Source organism: Temnothorax longispinosus, chromosome 4 (genome assembly GCF_030848805.1).
Source record: "Temnothorax longispinosus isolate EJ_2023e chromosome 4, Tlon_JGU_v1, whole genome shotgun sequence".
NCBI lineage: Eukaryota > Metazoa > Arthropoda > Insecta > Hymenoptera > Formicidae > Temnothorax > Temnothorax longispinosus.
This window is the reverse complement of record NC_092361.1, coordinates 2,384,211-2,407,641: the sequence shown is the minus strand read 5'-3', so window position 1 is coordinate 2,407,641 and position 23,431 is coordinate 2,384,211. Positions and strand designations below refer to the sequence as shown.

The 23,431-nt window shown below is 47.5% G+C and overlaps 1 protein-coding gene across 4 annotated transcripts in view; it reads right to left on the bottom strand.

Moving 5' to 3' along the window:
• The window catches only part of LOC139812423 (pseudouridylate synthase RPUSD2), a 121,773-nt gene that overhangs the window by 5,427 nt on the left and 92,915 nt on the right, over positions 1–23,431 (bottom strand). For all 4 annotated transcript variants that reach the window (XM_071777228.1, XM_071777227.1, XM_071777230.1 and 1 more), the window contains 3 exons: positions 16,153–16,375; positions 3,292–3,379; positions 5–181 (listed from right to left, as the gene is read on the bottom strand). In XM_071777228.1, the coding sequence (XP_071633329.1) occupies positions 5–181; positions 3,292–3,379; positions 16,153–16,375 (488 nt within the window). The remainder of the gene's footprint in view (positions 1–4; positions 182–3,291; positions 3,380–16,152; positions 16,376–23,431) is intronic.

Sequence of the window (23,431 nt, the reverse complement as noted above, 5' to 3'; positions counted from 1 at the left end):
CAACCTGTCGATTTCTTATTTGGTGCTCCATCTGCCTCGCCTTCTTCGGCGTCCTGCCGAACAGGAGGATGCCGCTGGTCAACCGGTCCAGCCTGTGAATGGTCCTGAGGTTCTTCAAGTTGTACTCCTTTGCCAATATGAAGACCACGGTGTTGTGCCGGTAACGACCGCACGGATGCACCTGCGAACAGAGACACGAGTCAAACATTTTATCCTCGCGCGAAGCGTTTAAAGAGATAACGATCTGGATCTGGATTCAAGAATGTATTGTCCAAGTACTAGATATATGAAATCCGAATGTACCAGAGAAGGAAAACGTCGAGACTCTAACGTAGCTTCGTTTCCCGAGTTCGAAGCATCTAGAATTGCATCTCTTCAGTATTTCACGATAGACCTTTCATCGAGTAACCAGAATATCTTCAGGAAATGAGATGTGGACGGTAAATTTACGGAGCTTACCACTACTTAAATGTACTCGCGTGGTCTATCGGCATGTGGCCAATGTAAATTCGATGTAGGCACACATATACACACACACACACACACATGATCGTACACGTATGCATCCGCACAAGAACGATCGACCCATTTCTCCTGGCAAATTCGGGACAAAAAGCAATCGCGCGCCCACAAAGGAGGGTCGATTCATCGTTTCGAATCGGCATGGCACGGGGAACGGCGCGCTTTATGCATTTCGGCCGACGACGATGCGGATCTGCATTGTAGGTATACAACGTACAACGACCGGGCTGGCTGACTCTAGCTGGCGGATCGTATCGGACTCTTCCTGGCTCGATAAGTCCGCGCGCGTCTGTCGGCGGTACCACGTATGCACCATAATACACGTCGGCTATCGAACGGCCCCCAGCGACTCCGGCGAACCGCTACAATGATCCGGCGATCGAAGGCCACTTTTCTACCTGCCGCCGCAAGAATTTCGCACCTTCCCTCTCCGTCGCGGAATGAATTTCAAGAACTTCAAGCGAACGAATCTCCAACTTTTAACGCTGACGTATGTATAATGAGTTTTCCCCGCCGTACCTTCTCACGCAGAATCCAGAAAGCGTAATCGAATTTCTTTTTTCCATCAATGTCCTTTTAATAAATAAATAAATGTAATTTAAATTTTATAAAATCGTGACACAGTTCGTCGCTAATAAAATGACTTATGTCCATCTCTACTAACGTAGATTAACTTTCTCGGTTTAAATTACTTTTTATCTTTTTCTAATTCTAAGAATTAGATTAAGGCTCCGTTCCGATATTCACTGGCAGTACTAAAAATCTATTGTTACGTCACATACACTATAGATTTTCAGTACTGGCAGCGAATAACGGAACACAGCCTAAAGTTAATCTGCATTGATAAAAATGGATATTAGAGAATTAATACGAAATGCTAAAAAGCTGAAAATGTGAACGACTATTGTCGCAATCTACTCGGGGAATGGCGAGGAGAACGAGGAAGCGAAAGCGGCACGGCAAAGTCGTGCTTCGCGATTGCATAACGGTTTTTAACGACGTCTGCACGCGAAAATTAATTCGGGGCCGATTTGTCAGGCGAGACCCCGTTGGTCTCGTCGCGGCGAGGGTAAAGATGAAAAAAGATACTCGAGAAAGCCGGCCATTAAGTCGCGCATAGCCCTCGCGCGCTCGCCGAGTACCTACTTGCGCGTCGGGATTATTTTTGCATTAATGCCCCGGCCGTTTTGTTGCGCAAGCTCCTGTTAACGATCCCCCGCCGAGGACGCGCGGCGGCCACCGGTGACATTTGAGAGGAACAGAGGAAAAGTGGCCGAGAGCTCGCTCGGCTGTATTTATCGCCGAGCGAAGTCTCACGACTTGTCGTAGGAGAATAAAACTTGCAACCACCACCGCGGTGCGGTGGCTACACAACCAACGGTTTCCCGAGGAGGCGAAAACGAGAAAAGAGAACGGGACGGGAAATAAAAGAATATGAAGAGAAAGAAAGAGTACGTTTAAAGTCTCGCGAGCTGTCTCTTCTTTTTGGACACTCTAGAACGCTTTATTTTCTCAGCAGGTGTACACGTCGGCGCGGATTTGAAATAACTGAGACGAAAATTGCCGTAAAGTGGAAAACAAAAGGGGCGGTTGTTAAGCTCGTTCCGACGGGACCGTCCGTCGTAACCGTTAATTTGTAACAATGAATCACCGATATCGCCGCTTTAATACCGCGGTATCGCATTTCGCGAAATGACGCGAGGTGCCGTCTGTCCTTTAGCCGCGCGTTTTTGCAGCGGAGTCCGCGAGGAGAGTCCGACATTATCGCGGAGCGGCAATAATAGCGCGGAGTAAATTATCCGTGATTTGCGAGCGTCGTAATGCGCGCGATTAACATTTTAATAGGTGAGTTTTATTCGCGCGGCCGTAGTGCATCGCGCGACCGCGGGACATTTATGCGAGTCGCCTGCGTGCGCGCGTAAATTCTCTCCCTCTTTTTTTTTCCCCCTAACACGGTTTTCTTTTTTTGGTCATGATTGTTTCGCGTCCCGAAGTGACCAAGGGAGACCGAGGTCGACCGAGGGTGGCGTCGAAACGTTGCATTTTAAAAAGGCGGAGCTCGTCAGAGGCCCTTGGTATTTGACGCGTAGGTACATCTGTTAACCGCGTTGTTTTGTTAGTCACCAGTCTGAAAAACGACTCGTTAGCGGCGATTTAGTCGCCTTTCGCGCGTCGAGACAGAAAAACAGAGAGAAAGCGAGCGAGCGAGCGAGCGAGAGAGAGAGAGAGAGAGAGAGAGAGAGAGAGAGAGAGAGAGAGAGAGAGAGAGAGAGGAAAATACAGGAACGCTAACGAAAAATCAGAAGGTCGTTGAAGGAGCGGAAGTCCGCCGCGCGCCCCGCTTGAGACACGCTAGAATTTAATTTGGGGGTATACACTCAAATATGTATATTTTAGACTTTAGACAAAGCGATGGAAAATTTTCATCTGCGAGAGCGCAAAAGAATAGACTCCGGAAATTCTAAATTTAACGATGGGATCTTATAACCCGCGGGAGCGTGCTCCAGGAATAATTTGCAGCAAAGGCGGTCACATGTACTCAATGAAAAGCGGCTTCCGGGACTTTTCCAGATGAGCTGAAACGAGCGGGCTTCCAGCAAATCAAGCGATCTGGGTTGCGTGGAAACTATCGAAGGAGACCATGCAAGAGAAGTATATCGTGTGTGTATACATGTCCATGCGTATGTGTGTATGTATTTCCGTGCTCGTTTGGACAATACGACAAACAATTTTTTTTTGGCAGTACAGTTCTGGCAGTACACCACTTACAGGGATGGAGGCGGGCTTGTTGACCACGACGACGTCCTCGTCCATGTGTATCACCGTGATCGGCTCCGAGGTGACAGGCACCTCGTGTCTGCAACACACCAATCGCAACCAGCTTAACGTGGCTTTGTTCCGTTTGCGCTTACACGTCTCGCACACACACACACACACACATACACACACGTACGTGGTGCACGTACGTTGACGTACACGTATACACACACGCGCACACATACACGCGCGCGCACACAGACACACATTCGTCATACACGCGATAGACGTATCGAAATGCTGGGTAGTTCTCGCATGAGCAGACAGTACACCCATGGGAAGTACTGTCGGCCGACTTGGATTGAAGCTAACCGATAATCAAGACGGGTAGGTAGGTAATCACAGTAATGTCGGGGGAGAAACGGCGGCGCGCCGCCGGTCGATCGCCGATTGATAGTCACAAACCGCAACTTATCGCGATTCGGCAATCAACACCCGCTGCGCCTTTTCGCGATTCTATTCACGTGCGGATCGATTGCATACATCATCCGACCGGAAAAGGCGGAAAAATCGTACCGATTGCGTTTTTAAGCGTGCAAAAAAGACTCAAGGGAGCGAACGGGTTGAAAACAGCGTCGTGAAAATACAGCTGCGCTTTTATCTAACGTTGAGATAAACGGGCGAAGAGGGTGGTTCCGCGAGGTGAGACGTAGGGACAAACGAAAGTGGGAGCGAGAGAGGAAAAGGAGGGAGGGGGTAAAAACCGACAAAAAAAGAAAGACGAAATAAATACGGCGGGTGGATGCACGTGCATGCGGCGGCCCCAATTATGAGTTCCATCTACCTAATGCATTTCCACTCCGCAAAACTACGGTCGCACCCACTACGTGTCCTATGCACGTGCATTCTCTCCGCGGGAACAATAAGGAAACCTCGGCCAAGAGAAAAAAAAAGTGGATAGAAAGAGAAAGAAGGAGAGAGAGAGGGGGGCAGAGAGAGAGAGAGAGAGAGAGCCTTCGGCGCATCGAGATTGGATTTGCAAAATCTTTCCCCGTCACATTGCAAAGTGCCTCATTCGCGATAAATGGCGTTTGCGATGAAGGCCGGATAGCTGCGAATATCGGATAAAACACGTGACAAACAGAATTCAATTTGGCGAGCAAGACGTTCGTAAACTTTATAAATTGCGACGCCCGCGGTGAAAATCCCGGCGGGCCCGGACGCGCGCACCTCTCGAAAACTAATCGCGAATCGATGCATCGTTAGCTCTCCATTCTCACGTAAATCGCCCCGGAATAGATCCCGGCGAGTCGCGTAGACGTTGGTGGTGCGCTAAGATCCACGAGAGATATGTTATTAAATCATAAAAGTAGATCGAGGGCAAATTTATATAATGGCATTTCGTGGCTGAGCTGAAAAGTTTGCTCCTCGAATACGTAAAATTGCATCCCTTTCGGCCGGTGTTAATCTAATTATCCAGGATTTAAATAATGGAGCGCGATTTTACTCATCGACTCTCGTCGTTGCATCTCTAAGGTCGCCCCTTGCCGTTATTACGCGCATTATTACACTGCAAATCCAAGTGTGTTATTTTTACACGCATAAACGTGTAAAAATGACACGCTATAGACTGAAGCCCTTTTTACATGTTTTTTTACGTGTTAAATTACGTCATTTAACACGTTAAATTGTAATTAAATTGAAAGTTAATATGTTCAATCGTGTTAAATGACGTGCTTTAAAACAGCGAGAAACGTGTAAGAGGAGCTTCAGCTAAAATAACACACTTGCAGTGTACATTGACAAAAAAATCACGATATGTTAGTCACGCACTATATTCTAATCCTTTTAGCACTGCTCTATCGGTTACGCACAAAATATCTATTGTTCCATTTCCCTTTCAAGCGCTAGGTAGAAATCATTGGAAAACCATCACGATATAGGATATACATGTATACTTATCCTGAGGCACATAAGTAATCGGAGCGCCTCTTACAGTCTCATTCGACATATTCTTCCGTTTTCCATGTGTCCTCGGAATTTTCTTTCGGGAAAATAATTGACGTTTCGCACACGAGAGCCGAAATATATGTACTACGTATACAAAATTGAGAATATGCAACTTCTATCTTCCAATTGGCTGACACGATATTATGCAACCGCACAACGAAAGGCAATAAATCGCTTCCGTCTCGTAAATCACATTTCCGCACCAAACATTTCGGGTTCGCCGCTCTTAAAGTATCTCTTCGCCTGTGCATACATACACGCGCGCGCGCCGTGTACCTTAAAGTTCGCGACGGAATTTCGAAGCGTGTCACGTGAAGGGAACATTAAATCATATATATATTCCGTTCTGTCGAGATGGCGTCAGATAACACGACGTTGCGCGCCCGTGAAGTGTAACGATTCTCTCATCCTATCTTTAGTGTGACACCGCGGCAACAATTTCAGGTGCATCGCCGCTTTCACAGACTCGCCGTTAAATTTAACAAATGGAGACTCGAATACTCCATTTGTCAGATTCTATAGCCTGTAGGTAACGACATTAGCGAAAATAAAGTTCACGTTCTAACAAATAATACGATATTATAAATATTATAAATCAAATGTATGAAATATCCGACTCCTGTATTTCAGATCCAATTGACAAAGTTATTTGATACGCGACGAGTCGCGGTCTCACATTGAGAGCCGCCGCCAGCCATCAGCTCTCTCTTTGTCCGAAATTCTGTTATTTCGTCTGAAAGCATTCTCGAGTTAACTATATCCATTAAAATGTCGCGTGCCACAGTTCTTCGCCTATCCGTCTCGCCGTCGTTCGCTCGCGTGACATTCGAAAGGTGCGACGACATAACAATCGGTTTGCGTGCCACGGTGCTCGTCGGGAACGAGCGACGTCCTGAGTGCGCCATCCAAATTTAACGCGGGTCACATGCCGCAGCGACACACAGCGACGCGTCGTCTCCGGACAAGATATACGCGCGCCGAGAGGACAGAGATCGCAACGAGCGCGGCGATGCAAGAGCGCGACGATATATATTATTGCGGAGCCCCGCGGAGGAGCGCGGGGGAATTATTGTTTGCTATGTGTTTGCTAATTCGGCAAGGCGATGCCGCGACGGCCTGCCGAATTTATTTTCGGCCCAGTCGACCGCAATAAACGGCACCTCGCGAAAACACGAGTCCCGGATGATCGAGGACGGAGGAAGCGCGTCGAGCACCCAGTCGCTTTGACAGATTCCTCCGCGTTAATTTAACGCGCCGCGACTGACCGCGGCCGAGAGAGGCTGCGGGCGAAAAAGATCGCGTTCCGCTGGACCGATATCTCGTTACAAGCGGAATCATTGTGAGCGAGGTTTTGAACAATTAACCAGAATGTACGGGACGCATGTTTGCGTTATCACGCGCGTGTTGCGTTTCCCAGCCGCTTCGACGTCGCGGATGAGAGATATGGACGCGTTAATTGCACACGTCGGGTCACACGAGGAAGCTTCGCCGAAATGATTATTGCAGCGCGTGTGCGCTTTTTCGCGACCGCGACGCGCCCGGTTGCGAATAAATCGGTAGAAATCCAAGAAAGCGTACGGAAAATGATTTTATAATGAGTGAATTTAGCGAAATTTCGGTGCACACCCGCGCGAGTATGTAGGTAGTTCTATATATGAATCGAATAATATTGACTCTGCCGGCGCGCGGTCGACGTTGATGCACGGGGCGTTCCCGATATTTTCCGTTCAAAACGAATGTTTATTTTGCCGATTTTAAATTCTATGCGAATCATATGCAACGTCTATTTATATAAATATTTGAAACGTGTCACACAGCTCCATTACGCTTTATTTTTTACCGCACTATTTGGTGATCAAATGTGTAGGGGATTTATGTTGCTGTAAACAGGAATGTTTATAGAATTATACGTAACGTATATCTATATTTGCATAAATTTCTATATACAGTCCTACATTATAACTAAATAATATTGACTCTACCTTCGCAATCACGCATTGCCATTTCGCTATGCGAACCGATGTTTACGTAACTCGACGTTTATCGCTCTATTATCTATTTTATAATGCGGAAGGATGTGGAAGTTTTTTATCAGCTTTTCACGATCATCCGCGCGCGTTCGCGCATCCACGTTCTTGTCAAAAATAATTTCAAGCGTAATGGAGCGCTCGTGCGGTATGCAATCTGCACAGGAGCGCGGCAAACGGGAAAGCTTGCGACATCAAAATTTCAAGGCGCATAATTTCGGTGTAACAGCATCAATGGTACGCAACGTGTGCGAGGGAAAAGCTTTACGCGTCACGTTACGCGATCGAGATATACGCGGTCACCGTCGACCCCTTGCGCGCACTCTAATTAATACATAACTCACATAATTAATATATGAATGTAATCGCGTTCCGAGTTCCACCGCTATAACCCCTCGTCGCGACCGATCATAACGGCAAACAGCGAGGGAGAGAGCGAGAGAGAGAGCAACATCTCCCTCCCGCTTGTAATTGTATCACTCCGTGTTTCGGAGCGGAGCCGCTTCCGAGGAGATTTCGTCGACTGGGCTAAATTTATGGTAACGATATTCTAACGAAATCAGCGCGAGTCGCCCCGTGGGAATTCACCGACGATCAACTTTTACGTAACGAGTCATCATCGGTCGCTAGATTACATCTCCGTGAAACATCGATCGAATCTGCCGTCAGTTTTTACTTACGTGCACGAATCTTCAATGCGAGGAGATTTTTAAAGAAGCTACACGAGAGATATCCGTTCAATACTAATGCTATTTTCAGACAATTGCACGTTTATTACCGCGCCTTTATTATAATTCTAATGTCTCTATCGTAAAATCGTTACCAGCTGTCATTTGGGGTAACGACGTATTCAATAAAATCGCGACTGTTCATCGAGAACCGATGTAACTGCGGTGCTACTACCTTCCGCCGTGGAACCAGTAACAGCTTCATGCATGAAACATCGATTCGGTCCAATACGCTTTGATGTGTCAAAGCGATCTCTGCTTATCGTGGAGACCGCAGCTAGTGACTATTCGAATTCACCCGTCCGAACTATCAAGTCCTATACCGGGACGAATGCTCGTACAATGAATAACGCGATTATCGAGAAACAGATCGGCTAACTAGAGACTGACTTATATCGGCAGGTAATTGTCTACTCGTTGACGTCGACTTCCCGCAAGATCTCGCAGTCAGCTGTCCAACTCTATTGCGATTATCTCAGTTAATAATATAACGGTATGATAACAAATATGATCTGAAACTGTAACCGTTACCTGCAATAATCGACTCCAATCAGAAGTATTTCGTTTCAGTGAGAGTTCCATATGGATAATGCTTTAATTACTAATGTATAATAATTATACGTATAATTAGAAATATATTTTATATCACATGTGCGTGGAAAGTGGCCCATTCCGCGCGTGACACGCGCGCAATGGGCCACTTTCCACGCACTTGTAATATAAAATAGGGTGTGTAACACGTGTGTTAAGTTGGAAATTGGACGTGCGGGTGAACGATCATTCACCCGCACGTCCAATTTCCAACTTACAGCACTTGTTACACAAATAACTATTTTCTAATACACCCATGGTTCTATATACATTAAACTTAATATCTATGCTGTGCAATTTTACTTTATCACATGATATCTGCAACTCTTCTTTATTCCCGCAATTCCCGATTGTCCGTAGAAAATCCGTTCGGCTATTTCTCGAGAAAGGATTTTTCCCAAGGCTCATTAGCCACTTTCTGAAGTAGCATCGCGCGATCTCGCTTCGTTAGGCCCGAACAGACAAGTCGATTCCGTGCCGCGGTTAAATTTTCCCAAAGGCACAAAGGACCGCGCGGACATAAAACGATTATCGAGCGATCAAACCGCGGGGATAGATTTCGCCCCGGCGAAGCTCAGCGGCAAGCGGGGTAGATCGTTAATTTCGCCGGATTGCAGGCGAATCCCGGGATCTTGTCACGGTGGAATGCGCTCTCGAGACACACCCCAGGAACACTTGCAGGAATTTAGACAAGGGAACCCAAGACGGACGGCCTTCGTCGCGATAGGAGCAAGACTTGACCGATTGATATAAAGGACCGTGGGGGGAAACGCGGCCGAGTTAATTGCAGTTAGAAACTGTCAAGTTCCGAGACCTAGGCTACCTGGCCTAGATCACTCTCGAAAAACACTGTATATAATGCCGTGCACATGATTGTGACTACGTGGACGTTATCTCCTTCAGTTCCTCTATTAGTGATGTACGTGACTATCTAAGTATATTTGATTGCAATTTATGTGTAAATTGATAAGAAACTGTCGTAGGACTAGTCTTCAACGACATAACATTCAATGCAGCTAACAAAACTTGTTTTCATACCACACGTATTATACGAGAAAGAAGATTAATTATCTCCCAATTTTACTCGCTTAAAATAACCGAGAACGCCAGACGGGATTCGTATACTTATTCAATGCTCGTTAAGTCGATATCCGCCGGTTGTTCAACGTCGCCAGACGAAAGTGCTTCTGACATATAGTTAGGGAAACAAGGAGCGACGGCGCGAATGCAAAGACGCAGGCAGATTATGTCAACCCGGTGGGTCAACATCGCGGGATTCCTTCCGCGAGACGCGTCCGCAGTGTCGAATTAGAATTTCATGAGAATCCTCAATTAGTTTGAGCATGCACATAGGTAAGCTCGTCGCGCACTCCTGGACACACAGACCGTAAGACGGAGGCGGTGACTTCCTCGGCGGTAATAGACGGCGGCGTCTCTCCTTCTCGCCAATTTCAAATTACCTCGTGACCGTTAAATCTACCGGGAGATTAATCCATCGCAAATTATACGTTAGCCGAGCGCGGTTAGCCACCGTGAGAAAAAAAAGCGCCACGCGGTCCTCGTTTCGCGATGGAAGGAGGTAATCTCCTCTCTCCGCCTGATCTCCACCTCCGTGAAAAAGACCGTCCCGTCGCGTTTTCTCACGATCCTTCAATCGGTACGTAATAAAGTACCCCTCGCATTCGCGATATGATCGCGCGTGTCACAAAATTCAGACATTTCTTTCAATCACATTTATAATTAAAGGCGAGAAATACGCTTTCCCTCATACGGATGCATTTAGATGAGCGGTTTATCGGTTCTGCCATCGCGTAAAATTATTCAATTTTCGCGCGAGCTAGCCGGAAGTGAACGGGAGCCTTGGCGAAACCCCGAAGGCTTACGGAGAGCAAGCGGCGGCGCGGCAGAGAGACGGCGCGGGCCCGGGTGTGATGCACGGAGGTGATAGAGAAGCGTGTCGCGGGTCGAGGGCGCGACTGGAGGTCCGGCGACAGGTTGATTTATTAGCGTAGACCGGGGGTGCACGATGGTATCGCGACGGAGGTTGGAGGTCGGGCACCTCCTTCTGCGCTTCACCCTAGTGTCCGCAACACGTAAGGAGAGTGCCCGCAGGTGTCCTGCCTTATCGTTCGCGGATCGCGCATGGATTTCCATGTTCTAGTCCAGGGGTGCATGGCGCCCGGCATTTTCCACGACGTGCCTGGTTTTAATTCTGGTTTATATCCTCGTCCGACCCGCGAGTAAAATTCGCGCGAGATCTCACGCTCTCTTCTTTCACGCTCGCTACCTCAGCGCTTCGGTCTTTCGTCATCGCGACATATCGCGTTACGTCGCGTTACTTTAATACGGTTCGGTTGCGCACCCCTGCTTCCCTAGCTTCTTGCACCGCCACGGCATCATGCGTCTTCGCGATCGATCTTCGCGCTGATTACCCTCCGCTCGTGACTCGGCCAAATCCGCCGAGAGTCGATCAGAAAGCGGATATTAACCGGATTACTTCTTCAACGAACGTTACGACGAGCATTCCGCAAGACGTTTCCACAAGACGTTCCGCGATATGTTCCGCGAGGATGGAGATGGTGACACGATCGATATTGCGAGAAGAAGCTCGGGAAGATTAATCGTTTGGAAGGCGAGATGAAGGCGGAAGAGACGCGCATCCTATTCTACGCGCCGTTACGTTGCCGATGCATCGACGGGGACCAACTCTCCTGCGAAATTACACGGCGCTGACGGTGAAGCGGATCGCTCGCCTACGAGAGGCTCTTCCGGCTAATTGAATCATCCCACCGAATTTCCCGCATCACCGGGAGGGACGCGAGAGAGAGGAGAGAGAGAAGAGAGAGAGAGAGAGAGAGAGAGAGAGCGCTTGTAACAACGTGTACGTAGAACCGGGGAACGTTCCCGAGGAACGATCCCGGAATGAAGGCCGGCGGCGAGAGCTGAGCTCGACGCTCGTCACGCCCACAAGTTTTCTCCAAAGACTTTTGAGAGGCTATTCTGGACCATCGATCGCGGATACCACGGACGTCGGGACTTTAATTGAAAAATGGTAGCGGTAAACGATGCGTCTCTCTGCTGCCGCTGAAGCGTCCGCTCTCTGGCACGCTGCACAGGCTGCGCTTCGTCGTGGAGAAGCTATTATTTCTGACAATACGTCGAAAGCGATTCGCCGTGCGTGGCGAAACCTTCAGATCTCTATCTCCGTTCCGCGGAGTTAATAATTAGCTGGTCGCCCACGGCCATGTGTTCTGCAGATAATAATCGAACATCCATGCAATTTCCATTCTATTAACATAGACCTTCTGTTTCTTGTCACTTGATGTAAGAAAGTAAAACTTCTTCCCCGTTGCCGGCGGCGGTTCAGGGACGCCCGTTTTTCCGACATGAATGACTGAAGAAAACGTGCGATAACGTGCCACGACGCCTCGCTCGTTACATCAATTACCGCGACGGGGACGGCGATCGAGCGTTCGCGGGAATCGATTAACCCGGCAGCAGTCCTCGTGAGGACTCGCGTCGCAAACACCGCGTTGTTTACCAGGTGATTCACGGCTACTTTAGGAAGCGATTTGCTGGATTCGCGCGATGGGAATCGACACGTCGATTGGCGCTGACACGGTGATGGATGCCCCGAACGGAATGCCGGCCGTTTGCGAAAGGTCTCGCGTTATCCAGCCGTGTCGTCCAAGCGCGATTGCGACACCATCGTGTCCTTCGCGTAAGTATCTGCACCGTCGAATGTGCGAGCCGGTGTCCTTCGAGGCATATCGGTCGCCGTTTCAGCTTTCTCGCCCTCGAGGCGAGATTACCGAAGTCGTTTTTCCTTCGCGCTTCCTTTCCTCTCAGCCGCCGTGAATCCCTCACCCCCTCCTCCCCGAAGGAGAACACGCTGTTGGTAGAAAAACACCGGGGACTTTTCCTTCGTCCTCTCGAGTTACGGATGGCCCGAGGAATTTCACGGCTGTGATCAAACGGCGATTCGAGCGGATGATGTCAACGTAGGAGTCCTCGAGAAAAACAAAACGATGCGATAAACGGCAATTTATAGCCAGGAGGCAACATTTTCGAAAGAAAGAATCTGTTAAATTCGTAATGTCAATTTATACTCAATTTGAGTCATTTTTAACCATTTTTAACCATTCCTATAGATCGCCTCCTGCTCCTGATCAATACGAAGTTAATTTAACTAAAACAATGTTAATTTAACTAAACCAATATAGTTGAACTAATATTGTTTCGTGTTAAAATAATAAATTTTCACACACACACACACATAGTAGTTAACACTGTTAACAGTAACAAAATGGTATTTAACTTAAAATATTGGTTTAAATTTTGACCTTTAATATTTAACAGTGTAGAAGTTTAATATTTAACGCGAAAGAATCTAGAGAATACGTTTAAATTTTATACTTTAGATTAGACGATTAATTAGCAACGCGTACCATTATCGCAATGCGATAACGGTATTATCTTGAGAGGATATAATTATATATAACAATACAAGTTACCGGCAACGCGCAGCCGAGCGCGAGACATTTCTCTTTCGCGCGAAAATTCACGGCGACCGCGAGCGTTCCCTCGGGCGCATTCTCGCCGGGAAAATGCTCCTCTTCGCGAGCGTGACAATGGCGGCTTGCGAAACTTTCGCGTACGCGTCACATACGCCGTAACGGTCGCGAGTGCATACCGAGACGTGACAACAACCGGCGGGGTAATATCAGCGACGGCACAGGTGGTATTACCACCGTCGCCAATTTATTTTCCATCCATCTCCGCAATTGTTCCGACTATCGTAACAACCCACGGTGTTCGGCGCGACGTTGCTTCTCCCCCATATTTGTATTCCGTCTTTATGCAAGGCGCGCGTAACGTAATTGCTCCGATAACGTAAATAACGAAACGGGAGCCGTGTCGGTCGTTGTTGGTCGCGCGCGCCCGCGATGCAAAACTCCCACGACTGACCTAGATTACACTCGCGATCCCCGTTTTAATTGCGGAGTTTTAATCGTGGAAAGACAACGTGTCTCGCGGTATCGCGCGGCGATCGACGAGACGTTTCACTAGCGTTCGAGCGTTTTAATTGCGAAGAGTCGCACGGTTGTTCGCGTGTCCGGAGAGTCGTACCTTATCTCCCAAATGCACCTTTTTTTTTTTACGATCCCCCGATCCCTCGATGACGTCACGCGATGCATCTCATTGTTTATTACTAGCGGCCAGGCGACCACATTCTGTTCCCCGGTCGGCCTTCACCCGATTAACTTCGCTCACCCATCGGAAACTCAATCGACGCGCCAGAAACTCGCCCGGAGGCGAGTTTTACCGCGCCGTCAGCTTGCACGTCTCCGCGTCGACGTGAAAAATCGACGTGGAAAGGAAAAATAAAAATATCTCTCTCGCGAGCGCGACGAATTAACTCCGGAATTTGCCATTATAATGACGGCGGGAGACACGCGGCGAAAATGTAGGACACGAGTGGTCCGCGTGTCGCGAGCGCGCGCCTGAAAAGTACAATTGCCCAGGATAATTGCTGGAATTAGCATGCAAGCGCGAGCGGACCGTATTAGCGGCGCGCGAGACGTGAAATAATTTAATCCAGCTTCCGTACGTCAGCGAGGATTGCCGCCGCCACTCGCGACGAACGGCGACGACGGAAGGAGAGAGAGTTCATATTTCGTTCACTTTTTTTTTCTCCTTTCCAATTCGAAATACGACGCGCGTACATCTTTCCGAGGCATCTCTTCTCGAGACCTCTCCGCGTTCTTATCTCGAATGACGGAGCAGAAGCTACCGTGGCGCATCCGCACACGTTCCTGCGATAACCGGCGCCGATAGCGGGCCGAGCCTCGTTGAGCGTCGGAGCGTTTAAAAACGCGCTCGAGAGGCGAAAGAGCGTGCGTGCGCGCTCGTGTGGCTTATTAGATTCTTATATATCCGTGCCAAGGATAATCACACGAGTCCCGGCCATGTGGTTCCCGGCCTCGTGCGCACGCGGAGGATTCGCCGAGGCTCCCTCTTATCTACGCCGCTCCGAGCAAGGAGAGGCGGATGATTTACGAGTTCGTTGGACCTCTACCGCCGCAGCCATTCGACCGACACGCCATCGTTGCGCGCGTTTCCTGCGCGGTTACATCGTCCTGACCTTCGCGGATATCGCGTCCAGTCTTACTTTACTTCGAAAAGCCAAGAGGGACACACGCCGGGTCACTCCTCTCGAGGCGTCCCGAAATATTACAGACGGCCACGACTCTTCTCTCGCACTCTCTACCTGCTTCCGTCCATCTTCCCACGTTGCGAATAACGGATGCTGCGCTCTGGCGTGTGCGAATTAAACCGTTTATACACGGATTATGCATTTTAGACTTCTGTTTCAAGCAACCGCTGTAATCCCGGCACTAATCCGATGTTGCCCGCTTCAGCTGAGCCGCTTTCCACGCATGCGTTTCCGTCTCGTGTAAATCAACTAAATTTGATCCGCATTAGATACCTTCCTCGCATATAATACAACGTAACGCGCAAACACAGCTCGCTCGCCGAGCTGAGCCGTCGATCGTATTTCGCGTTACGTCATATCCTCCATCGGGTGGATATATCCGTGGCGGCAGATGAGAACGCGTTGGCTAAAAATCTATGTGCGAAATAAGGATGATCCTTCTCAGCGCGCGGTATAGCTCGTCGATCACAATGATACATCGCATTCCGCGCTCGCGCGGGCGAAACAAGGCTCTAAGCGGTTAAACTCGGAAATTCCCGAAATTAAACCCGATCTCATTTGCGCGCGCCTGACAAGGCTCGCCAAATTCCCGGGGCTCTTCTGAAATCAAAGTAAATTCCTGCGGAAGCTAACCTGGATTTATACGGGGCCAATAGGCATCGTTAAATATGTATACGCCGCCGGAGCTGTATGCCCGACGTCGGCCGAAATTCCCGCGTCGACCGATAAACAAGCTACCCCGCTTCGATAAAAAGTGGATTTAAAGCGTGCCCGAGAAACCCCGACGTTATACGTGTCGTGTGCGCCCGGTATAAATGGATAAAGGAACGTGCCTTTTACATCGAATAACACGTACAGCACTTTGGTGTTATGAAATGCCATTTTAAAATATGCACTCGCAATCTACTAAATTCCATTTAAAAAAAAAAGAAAGAAAAAATAGCGAGTATCGTCCGTTTTTTGAACATCGCGAGATTGCATTTTCGCGACCAAATAAGCGGTCCAAAATAGAAACTGAACTCAACGTTAATTCCGTACAAGCGCAATTTTCTCTTCATTCCGCAGCTCGATGCCGTCGATCGTCGCGATTCAATCAAACTTTAGTCACGAGTCTCGACGGCGCTTTTCTCACAATGGTCACTTGACATTTTCCGCGAGAAGTCGCGAGGACGGGCTCTCGCGCCGGCGACGACGGACGACGACGGCGGCGGGTGACAAACGCTCGCAAAAATCAATTGCACCGTGCACGAGGGGGGGAGAACAACACGGCCGACCCGCTTCCGGTAGAACGTTCACGTACCTGTGGACGACGTTAGCCAGGAGATCGTTGTGCCGTAACCTGTAATCGACGTCCACCTTTTGATAGTTGACCGTGAGGGTGCCGGCGCGAATACATCTCTCGTATTCCTCGGCTGGATGGGCACGGAATTCCCTCGCGAAGACCTCCAGGATCTTCTCGCCGACCCATCGACCTTTCGTGAATGTCGTGAAGGTAAAGTAATAGGGATATACCTTACGGAGACCTGAAACACACACCAGCGCCGGGGAGCGACCATGAAAACGAGGATAAGAAAGAGAACGATAATTACTTGGAATATCCCGTAAGCCGTCTTTAAATGTCACGGAGGTTTAACGGGGGCTATATTAGTCACGTTGCGAAACGCGATTCGCGCGATCGCCGCGGGCGCTTGTCCCGCAATTAATTGGAGATTAGCATCCGAGCTGGCGCCTCGGAGCGTGCTCCAAGGCAAACGGGCGAAGTGTGAATTACGAGAATATGATATCTCATGGATGCGCAATCACATAATAAATCATATTGCGGCGGATACATAAAAATGTCGCTGTTATTTGCGAATCTATTACCGCGTTCCGCGCCGCTGCTGCAAGGATGATTGCTCTCGCGCGGGCGAAATCTACGTCGGGGGGATTAACATAAAGTCGATCGCGTCTTTCTTATTCGTATCTCTCGGCGAGATAAAAAGAAGAGGGGAAAAGGACGTATTTAAATTTCTGGAACATCCTGTTACTCCGATAGCGATTGACTTGGAGATTTTTCGTGCTTCAAATTGCTTCTTGCGCGCGGAACCGCACGTTATTTCCGGATTTTGCTTTCCCTCTCTCGGCCCTTCCACGTTAAGTGGAAATTAATCCGTCGGTTCGAATCTTCGTTACGCGTCACCCTCAAATGAGATTTTCGTCCGGAGAGAGAGAAAAGCGAGGCGAGTCGGGAAGTTGATTAATAAGCCCGAATAAGAGGAATAATTTTCTCAGCTTCCTCGCGCGCGCGAGAGAGAGAAAGATCCCCGGGAGCGCGCGGGGTTAATGAAAGATATACAGCGCTTTATGAATTCACGCGCGCGCCATATCGCTCTCGCTTGATTGAATAATTTGATACCTTTAAAAATTATTCTCCCCTGATATATTATCCCGCTCGCGTTTCTCCATCGTCCTCCGTCGTTCTCGAGTAATTTTATTAGTCACGTCGGTATATATACGGAAACAGTTAAATCGAGTGGCGGAACGGACGTAAACGTACTGCTCGCCGTTACCGGCTTAAGAGAGACACTCCTGAGAATTTTACGACCCCGAAACGGCTCCCTTCATTGTCCATCGGCCATCCTGAAAGTAGTTCGCCACGTTTCGAAACGTGCTGCACGTCTCACGAACAAGTCTCTCTCGCTTTGGGACTCGTGTCCGAGCGATTTCCGCGCTTTATTCCGGTCAGAAAAAAAATTAATACCGCGAGGAGGTTTGATTAATGTCCCGTCGCGCGTCCAGTCGCGTCAAAGGAGCTTTTTTCCGATAGCATGCTCGTTATTTAAAAGACAGCCTGTCTATAGGGGATTAATGAACGTTTGACATTTGAAATGAAAAGAGCATGGAATTACTCCGCGCTTCATATCGCGTTTGGCATAAATGTTTCGTTGAAAAAAAAAAAGAGGAGAGAGATATTTTTACTTAGTCCCCACATATATTTCAATCCGCTACTGTCGCAATTTTCAATTGCACTGTATGTCCGAGGCGGAAAAATTAATTTATTCTAGCTAGTCGAGTCCTTGCGGGAACAGAAATAAGCGGGAGTTCGCCGCATTACACAAAAAACTTTTCAAGCGGTCGACGAAGGAAAATTGGAGACGGAGAACAAAAACGCATTCGCGTCAAAGAGACCGCACGCGGTTTCTACTCCGGGCCGGATGAGCTTGGCAGTGGCCTGGCCTTTGTGCGAGATCAAAATCGGCGCGAGTAGAAGATCCTGAATAAATAGAAACAGTTTCGCGAGGAAAAGAAAAACCCCTCGTATTCTCGCCCGGCTGAAGTTACTTTAATTAAATTGCCTTCGGAACGTCGACGACGGTACTCGACGGCAGGCACTCTTTTGCCGGAACTAAAGCAGGCGGAGGTCATTTGACAATCGAAATGTCTCGAAAGAGCTAGCCGTGCTCTCAGGGCATTCGGCACGGACCGAGTGAACGATTGATCCCTCTCGGGCTTTCGAGCTTTCGAGGAATGGAACCATCGGGAACGCGGTCGTTTAGCCAAGAGCTTCTCGAGAAGCGGAAGGAAATCGTCTTCGCGCATACGAGAGGGGGAAAAAAAGAAACAAACTCGAAGGAGAAAGGGAGAGAGAAGAAAAGCGAAACGAGCAAGAAAGGAAAAAAGAAGATTAGGCGGTCTGCTTATAGACCGTAAAGAAGAGAGCTTCCCATCGACGTCGTCGCGTCTGAGAAATATATCATCTTCAGAGAGGAATTCGTATTATGAAAAACGTCAGAAGTACACAGGTTGATATGAATTGGTAATAAAAAAAAAATCGCTACAACATTGTCGCCGCGCGCTGCATCGAGCATATCTCCTTTCTTATACAACTGTATATAACAAGATATCCTCGAATTAATGAGAACGTAAGAATGACAAAGTATCCAGTAACGTAGTAATTAACCGTAAAAAGTCGCCTTTTCCTCGGTTCGTTTAGTCTCAGACGATCGTGGATTCTATCGAATCCGCCGTGGCTTAAAGTAATTACGACGCTATTACACACCAATGGGACACGACCCGCCGTATTCATTGCAGCGGGCCGGTAATTGCCTCCGATGTCGAGGTTGTTCCCGAGACCCCCGACATCTTATCCCCTGACAACCGCGCAATACTTTCTTTACTCCCTTTTGTTTCTCCTCGGCATCGCTCGCAGTATCCCCCCCCCGCCCCCCCGTTCTTCCCGTTTTGCTCTGTAACATCATCCGCGCTCTCGGTTTCCCCGTTCGATACTCTCTGCGCCAACGGAAAATCCGTCGGCGCGCCCGCAGAATTTCGCCCCAGAAATCTCTTTTCTCGTCGATGGCGAGACATCCCGATCCTTGCCTCTTGCCGATATACGTAGGAATTGATTTTCGAGAAACACTGAGCCGGAAAATGTCTGATGCAAGCGATTCGAGACGGAAGAGTCTTTTTCGAGAACTTCGGTGTAAAGTCGCTGCGATTCGTAAGGTCGTTCTATTACTGCTATTCAATATCGTTTTAATAATGTCTTTTACATTTCATACTTCAGCTAATTTTAAGGTAAACTAGAATGAAAGATATGACGAATAAATCGAAATTATAGTTAACCGAGCCAAAATCAATGTTCAAAATATATCTATTCCAGAATACAATACTCAAACTTCACTCTTCTTACATTCTTTCTACACTGAAAAAAATATTTGTGTAAAATCACATGATTATGCTGGTTTTTTTTCCGACCCAGCATAATCATGCAATATATTACACTTACATAGAAAATTACAGATTATATGTAATTTCACATAAAATATGGAATCCACTAAACATGTAATGAAAAGCTTCGGACATGCTCGGAGGAACAAAGATTCTATCTTCAAAAATAAAGATATCATTAACTAAAACAAAGTTACATTAACATTAATCCAAAAGTGTGCCACGCTTTATTATAAAAGTGTGTGTGTGGACGCCACGAAACAACTTATATACAAGTTGTGCAATGTGCAGTTCCGTCATCATTCTTATACCATCGTTCGTCATATTTTAAATTTGAGAAACAGATCTCATCGGATGCCATCTATCGAATAATAATAATCACACAATAAATATAAAATTACATTTCTTCCTGTAATTTTGCATAAAACTGGTTTTTTTTCCGTTCATTGTTGTAAAAAATACCGCTAAATTTAAAACTATACAAGTGATTTTTACATAAAAATAGTAATTTTACCTATATTTTACTATTAATATGTATTTTTACTTTAATATACCTGGAAAAAAAGAAATTATAGTAATAATTGGATAATTTTACAGTTTCAAACATGTAATTTTTCATGTAAAATTACATGAATTTTTTTCAGTGTAACATTATTCAAATATGTAATAATTGCCACACACATATAATATAATTAGATTTAACATTGAATAATCTTTACAAATTAAATCGGCCTGAAAATTCCTCTAGAACAGAGCATCCTACCCGGCATTTTATTCGAACTCTTAACTCTATAAAGGGCAGCTACTAATTTTCTACAAAACAGAGTGATTCCTGGTATCGATTATCGGCCGCATCGGGCCGTGCTTTCAGAAAAGTCAAGGGGGAAACGAAGCCACGTCTCGTCGTGAGTCAGCTCACGGAGGTTACGGAGGGCTCGAGGGGTGAGCCCTAACGTCCCGCCCGTCTGGAACGACGCCTTGTTTTACGAGTAGCAAACCAATGGCGGTGTCGTGGGCCGCTTTGGGTTTCATTCGCTATCGATCGCTTGCCGACACACAACGTGGCACTCAGCGGCTCGCGTATACGCACGGCCGCTTTTACAACGGGAGTAAACACACCCTCCGTTGCAGCTCGGCTCGCATTTTTACGATCGACCCTCTTCTCTCGTCCTCACCGTTCGAATGCCCTGCGCACAGCTGATCGCGACAACACGACACTCTCGTGACATTTTTAATCGAATTATACAAGATACAATTACAAGGATCGTTAGAGATTACGGAAAAATAGCGAGGAAACGCGTCCATTCTCTTCTATAAAAAAATACCAACATTTTTTGCCAATGTTAATGACATACAGCAATATTCTTGGCGATTCTCTAATTTAAAGAATTTAATAGTCAATTGAATATATTTCTCTATTTATATCTAAGAGCAGAGATTTAATTTATTTGTCTGCTATCGGATATAATTCACGGTCGGACGAAACAGACCGAACGGATCGAAGAGGAGACCTCGGCAGGAGAAGGTCCCGCGAGAGAAATCCAGCTAAAATAATCGCATGTCCCTGCGAAATTCATGGGCGGTGTACTCTATTTGAGCGGTATCTGTGGATATCACTTAATATTTGACATTCGAGTTTCCTCGGGAAGATTGTAAATGCCATTTCGTGACCGGAAAAGGTCCTTAATGGCGTTACGCACCGTATGTAAATGTACGAAAAACTTCGCGTAACACACATCGCCAAAATATATCACCTGCACAGGCTGCGAGATACGCACGCGGAAACGGAATAGGATATGTGTGTAAAACGGAAACAATCTTCAAATCAGAGTTATACAATTCACGTTCCGTAATGTATTCCGTTCCGCGCTTCGAGCGTGCAACACATCGGAGGGTTTTTGCTACCTTTAAATACCGCGTAAAAATTCTCTTTTTCCTTTTGCCAATCTAGTTACCCATATAAATCTTGCACCCACACCTGTCAAAGGCGCGCGTATGTGTACCGCGATTCACTCGCGTCTCGGATCCGTGCATTTAATATCTCCCGGAAATCGACCGTCCTGTTACACATACGTCAATACCCGTTACACTTTTATTCCCCGGCATTCCCGTGCATTCAAACAAACGGCGATAATAAAATATGACTTAAACCGGTCGCGATCCTACTCTCGAAATACCGTATCGATCTCTCTCCGCTTGTACATGTATAATTCATAACACCCCGGCGCGTTTCGCCCACCACATGGGAGAGGCGAGGGAGTGCGAGGGAGAAAGGTAATCGCATATTTCCCCAAAGTGGGTGTGCGTTTCCGCGCGCATACGCGTACACACATAAATGTTTTATCATCCTCCGAATCCTTAACCGTGGCTCTGTCGCCAGTCGTCAAGTAAAAAACCGCCAGCTGTTTATTTCACGTAACACGCATAAAGCGCGTATCTCCATATGTGCCCGCGGATGGTGGAAAGGAGTCCATACGGTTGAAATGCGATGCCGTTTACGGAGGATGTTGCAGATCGGACATACAGGGTGACCACAACTCCGCGCACAAGCGCCACGCGATAAATAAAATCCATCGATCAAGGCGTGTGCATGTATTGTTTTCTTAACGAGAACTTAATTAAATTCCGCGCATCTCTCTTTAAAAAAAAAAATGTTTTCTCAAACGTGCGTTCGATATCGTACATTTCCGTGACCGAGCGTTATCGCGAGGCCGGCAACTCGCGCGAATTTACAGTCACGCTGTGTGCATCGCGCACGACGCTCAATGTGTGTTGTCCCACGGATCATCGCGCCGCACGCGAGTTTCGTGTAATCTCGATACCCCGCCGACGTTCGCCAGTAAATTCGGGGGCTTGTGTTACCCGTCTGCGGGCGCGGGCGTGTATAATTCGCGCGGAGATAAGATTAGACGAGTGCATGGTTGTGAACCGCGGTGTGTAAGACGTGTAGAGATACAGAGGAGATTTATCGTTATGAAACCGGATAATAAGGCATTGTAAAAATTAATCGCGACCGAGATCGACGCAGGTGCTTCGCGATGACAGGACGAGATTTGCACGCTTATTATAAGGAGGTAATAATACACGTCAATCTTCATTCACGAGTCGACAAGTATAAACCGCTATCGGGAAATCGAAATAAGAAAAGCCAGCGGAACTGGCTGGATCGAAAATATTAATCGCACTTCAATCACCGTGTCATGTCTGTGCGCGCGGAATTTTCTACTTATAGCGCGGACTGATCTCTGGCCGAGCGTTACTACTTACAGGAGTAATATACCGTTACGGGCCAACCTACGCGAGCCCTTATCTCTCAATAAATCTTGCGTGACGATTCCCGTGGCAATAAACAATCATGTGTTATTTTTAGCGAAATGAGAAATCTCGGCGTTGCCCGATATATCGCGAGTTATATCTTCTGGTGAAGGGAATAAAAAAATACGTGTTGTGTCGTTAACGCTTTCGCGCGCGTGCGTCCGGCGTTTTCTCGGGTTAATCAAAAAGCGTGTCAACTGCCATTTTTAAAATCGTGAAACTCTCCCCGAACGGCGTTCGGCCATTACCGTATCGCCGCTGAGTGCCGCGGAGCTCACTCGGATTTTAAAACGTCAGCCGTGTAGAATAACGACCGTTTTTTTTCCCTCCCTTTCTCGCGCGCGAGCGCGCGCTACATATCGCCCGGACATTTAATCCACGTCCTAAATCTGTCGTTTAATCCAATGCGTCGATCTAACGATTGTGCCACGTAAGGGATCTATAAACGAATCATTACGGCCAAGTAGTTCATCGTTATACTTAGTCAATCAACGTAAAGGATCTAGCTTAGGCTGACGTTCGGGTATATCGCGCACACGATCTCTGTTTGTCCT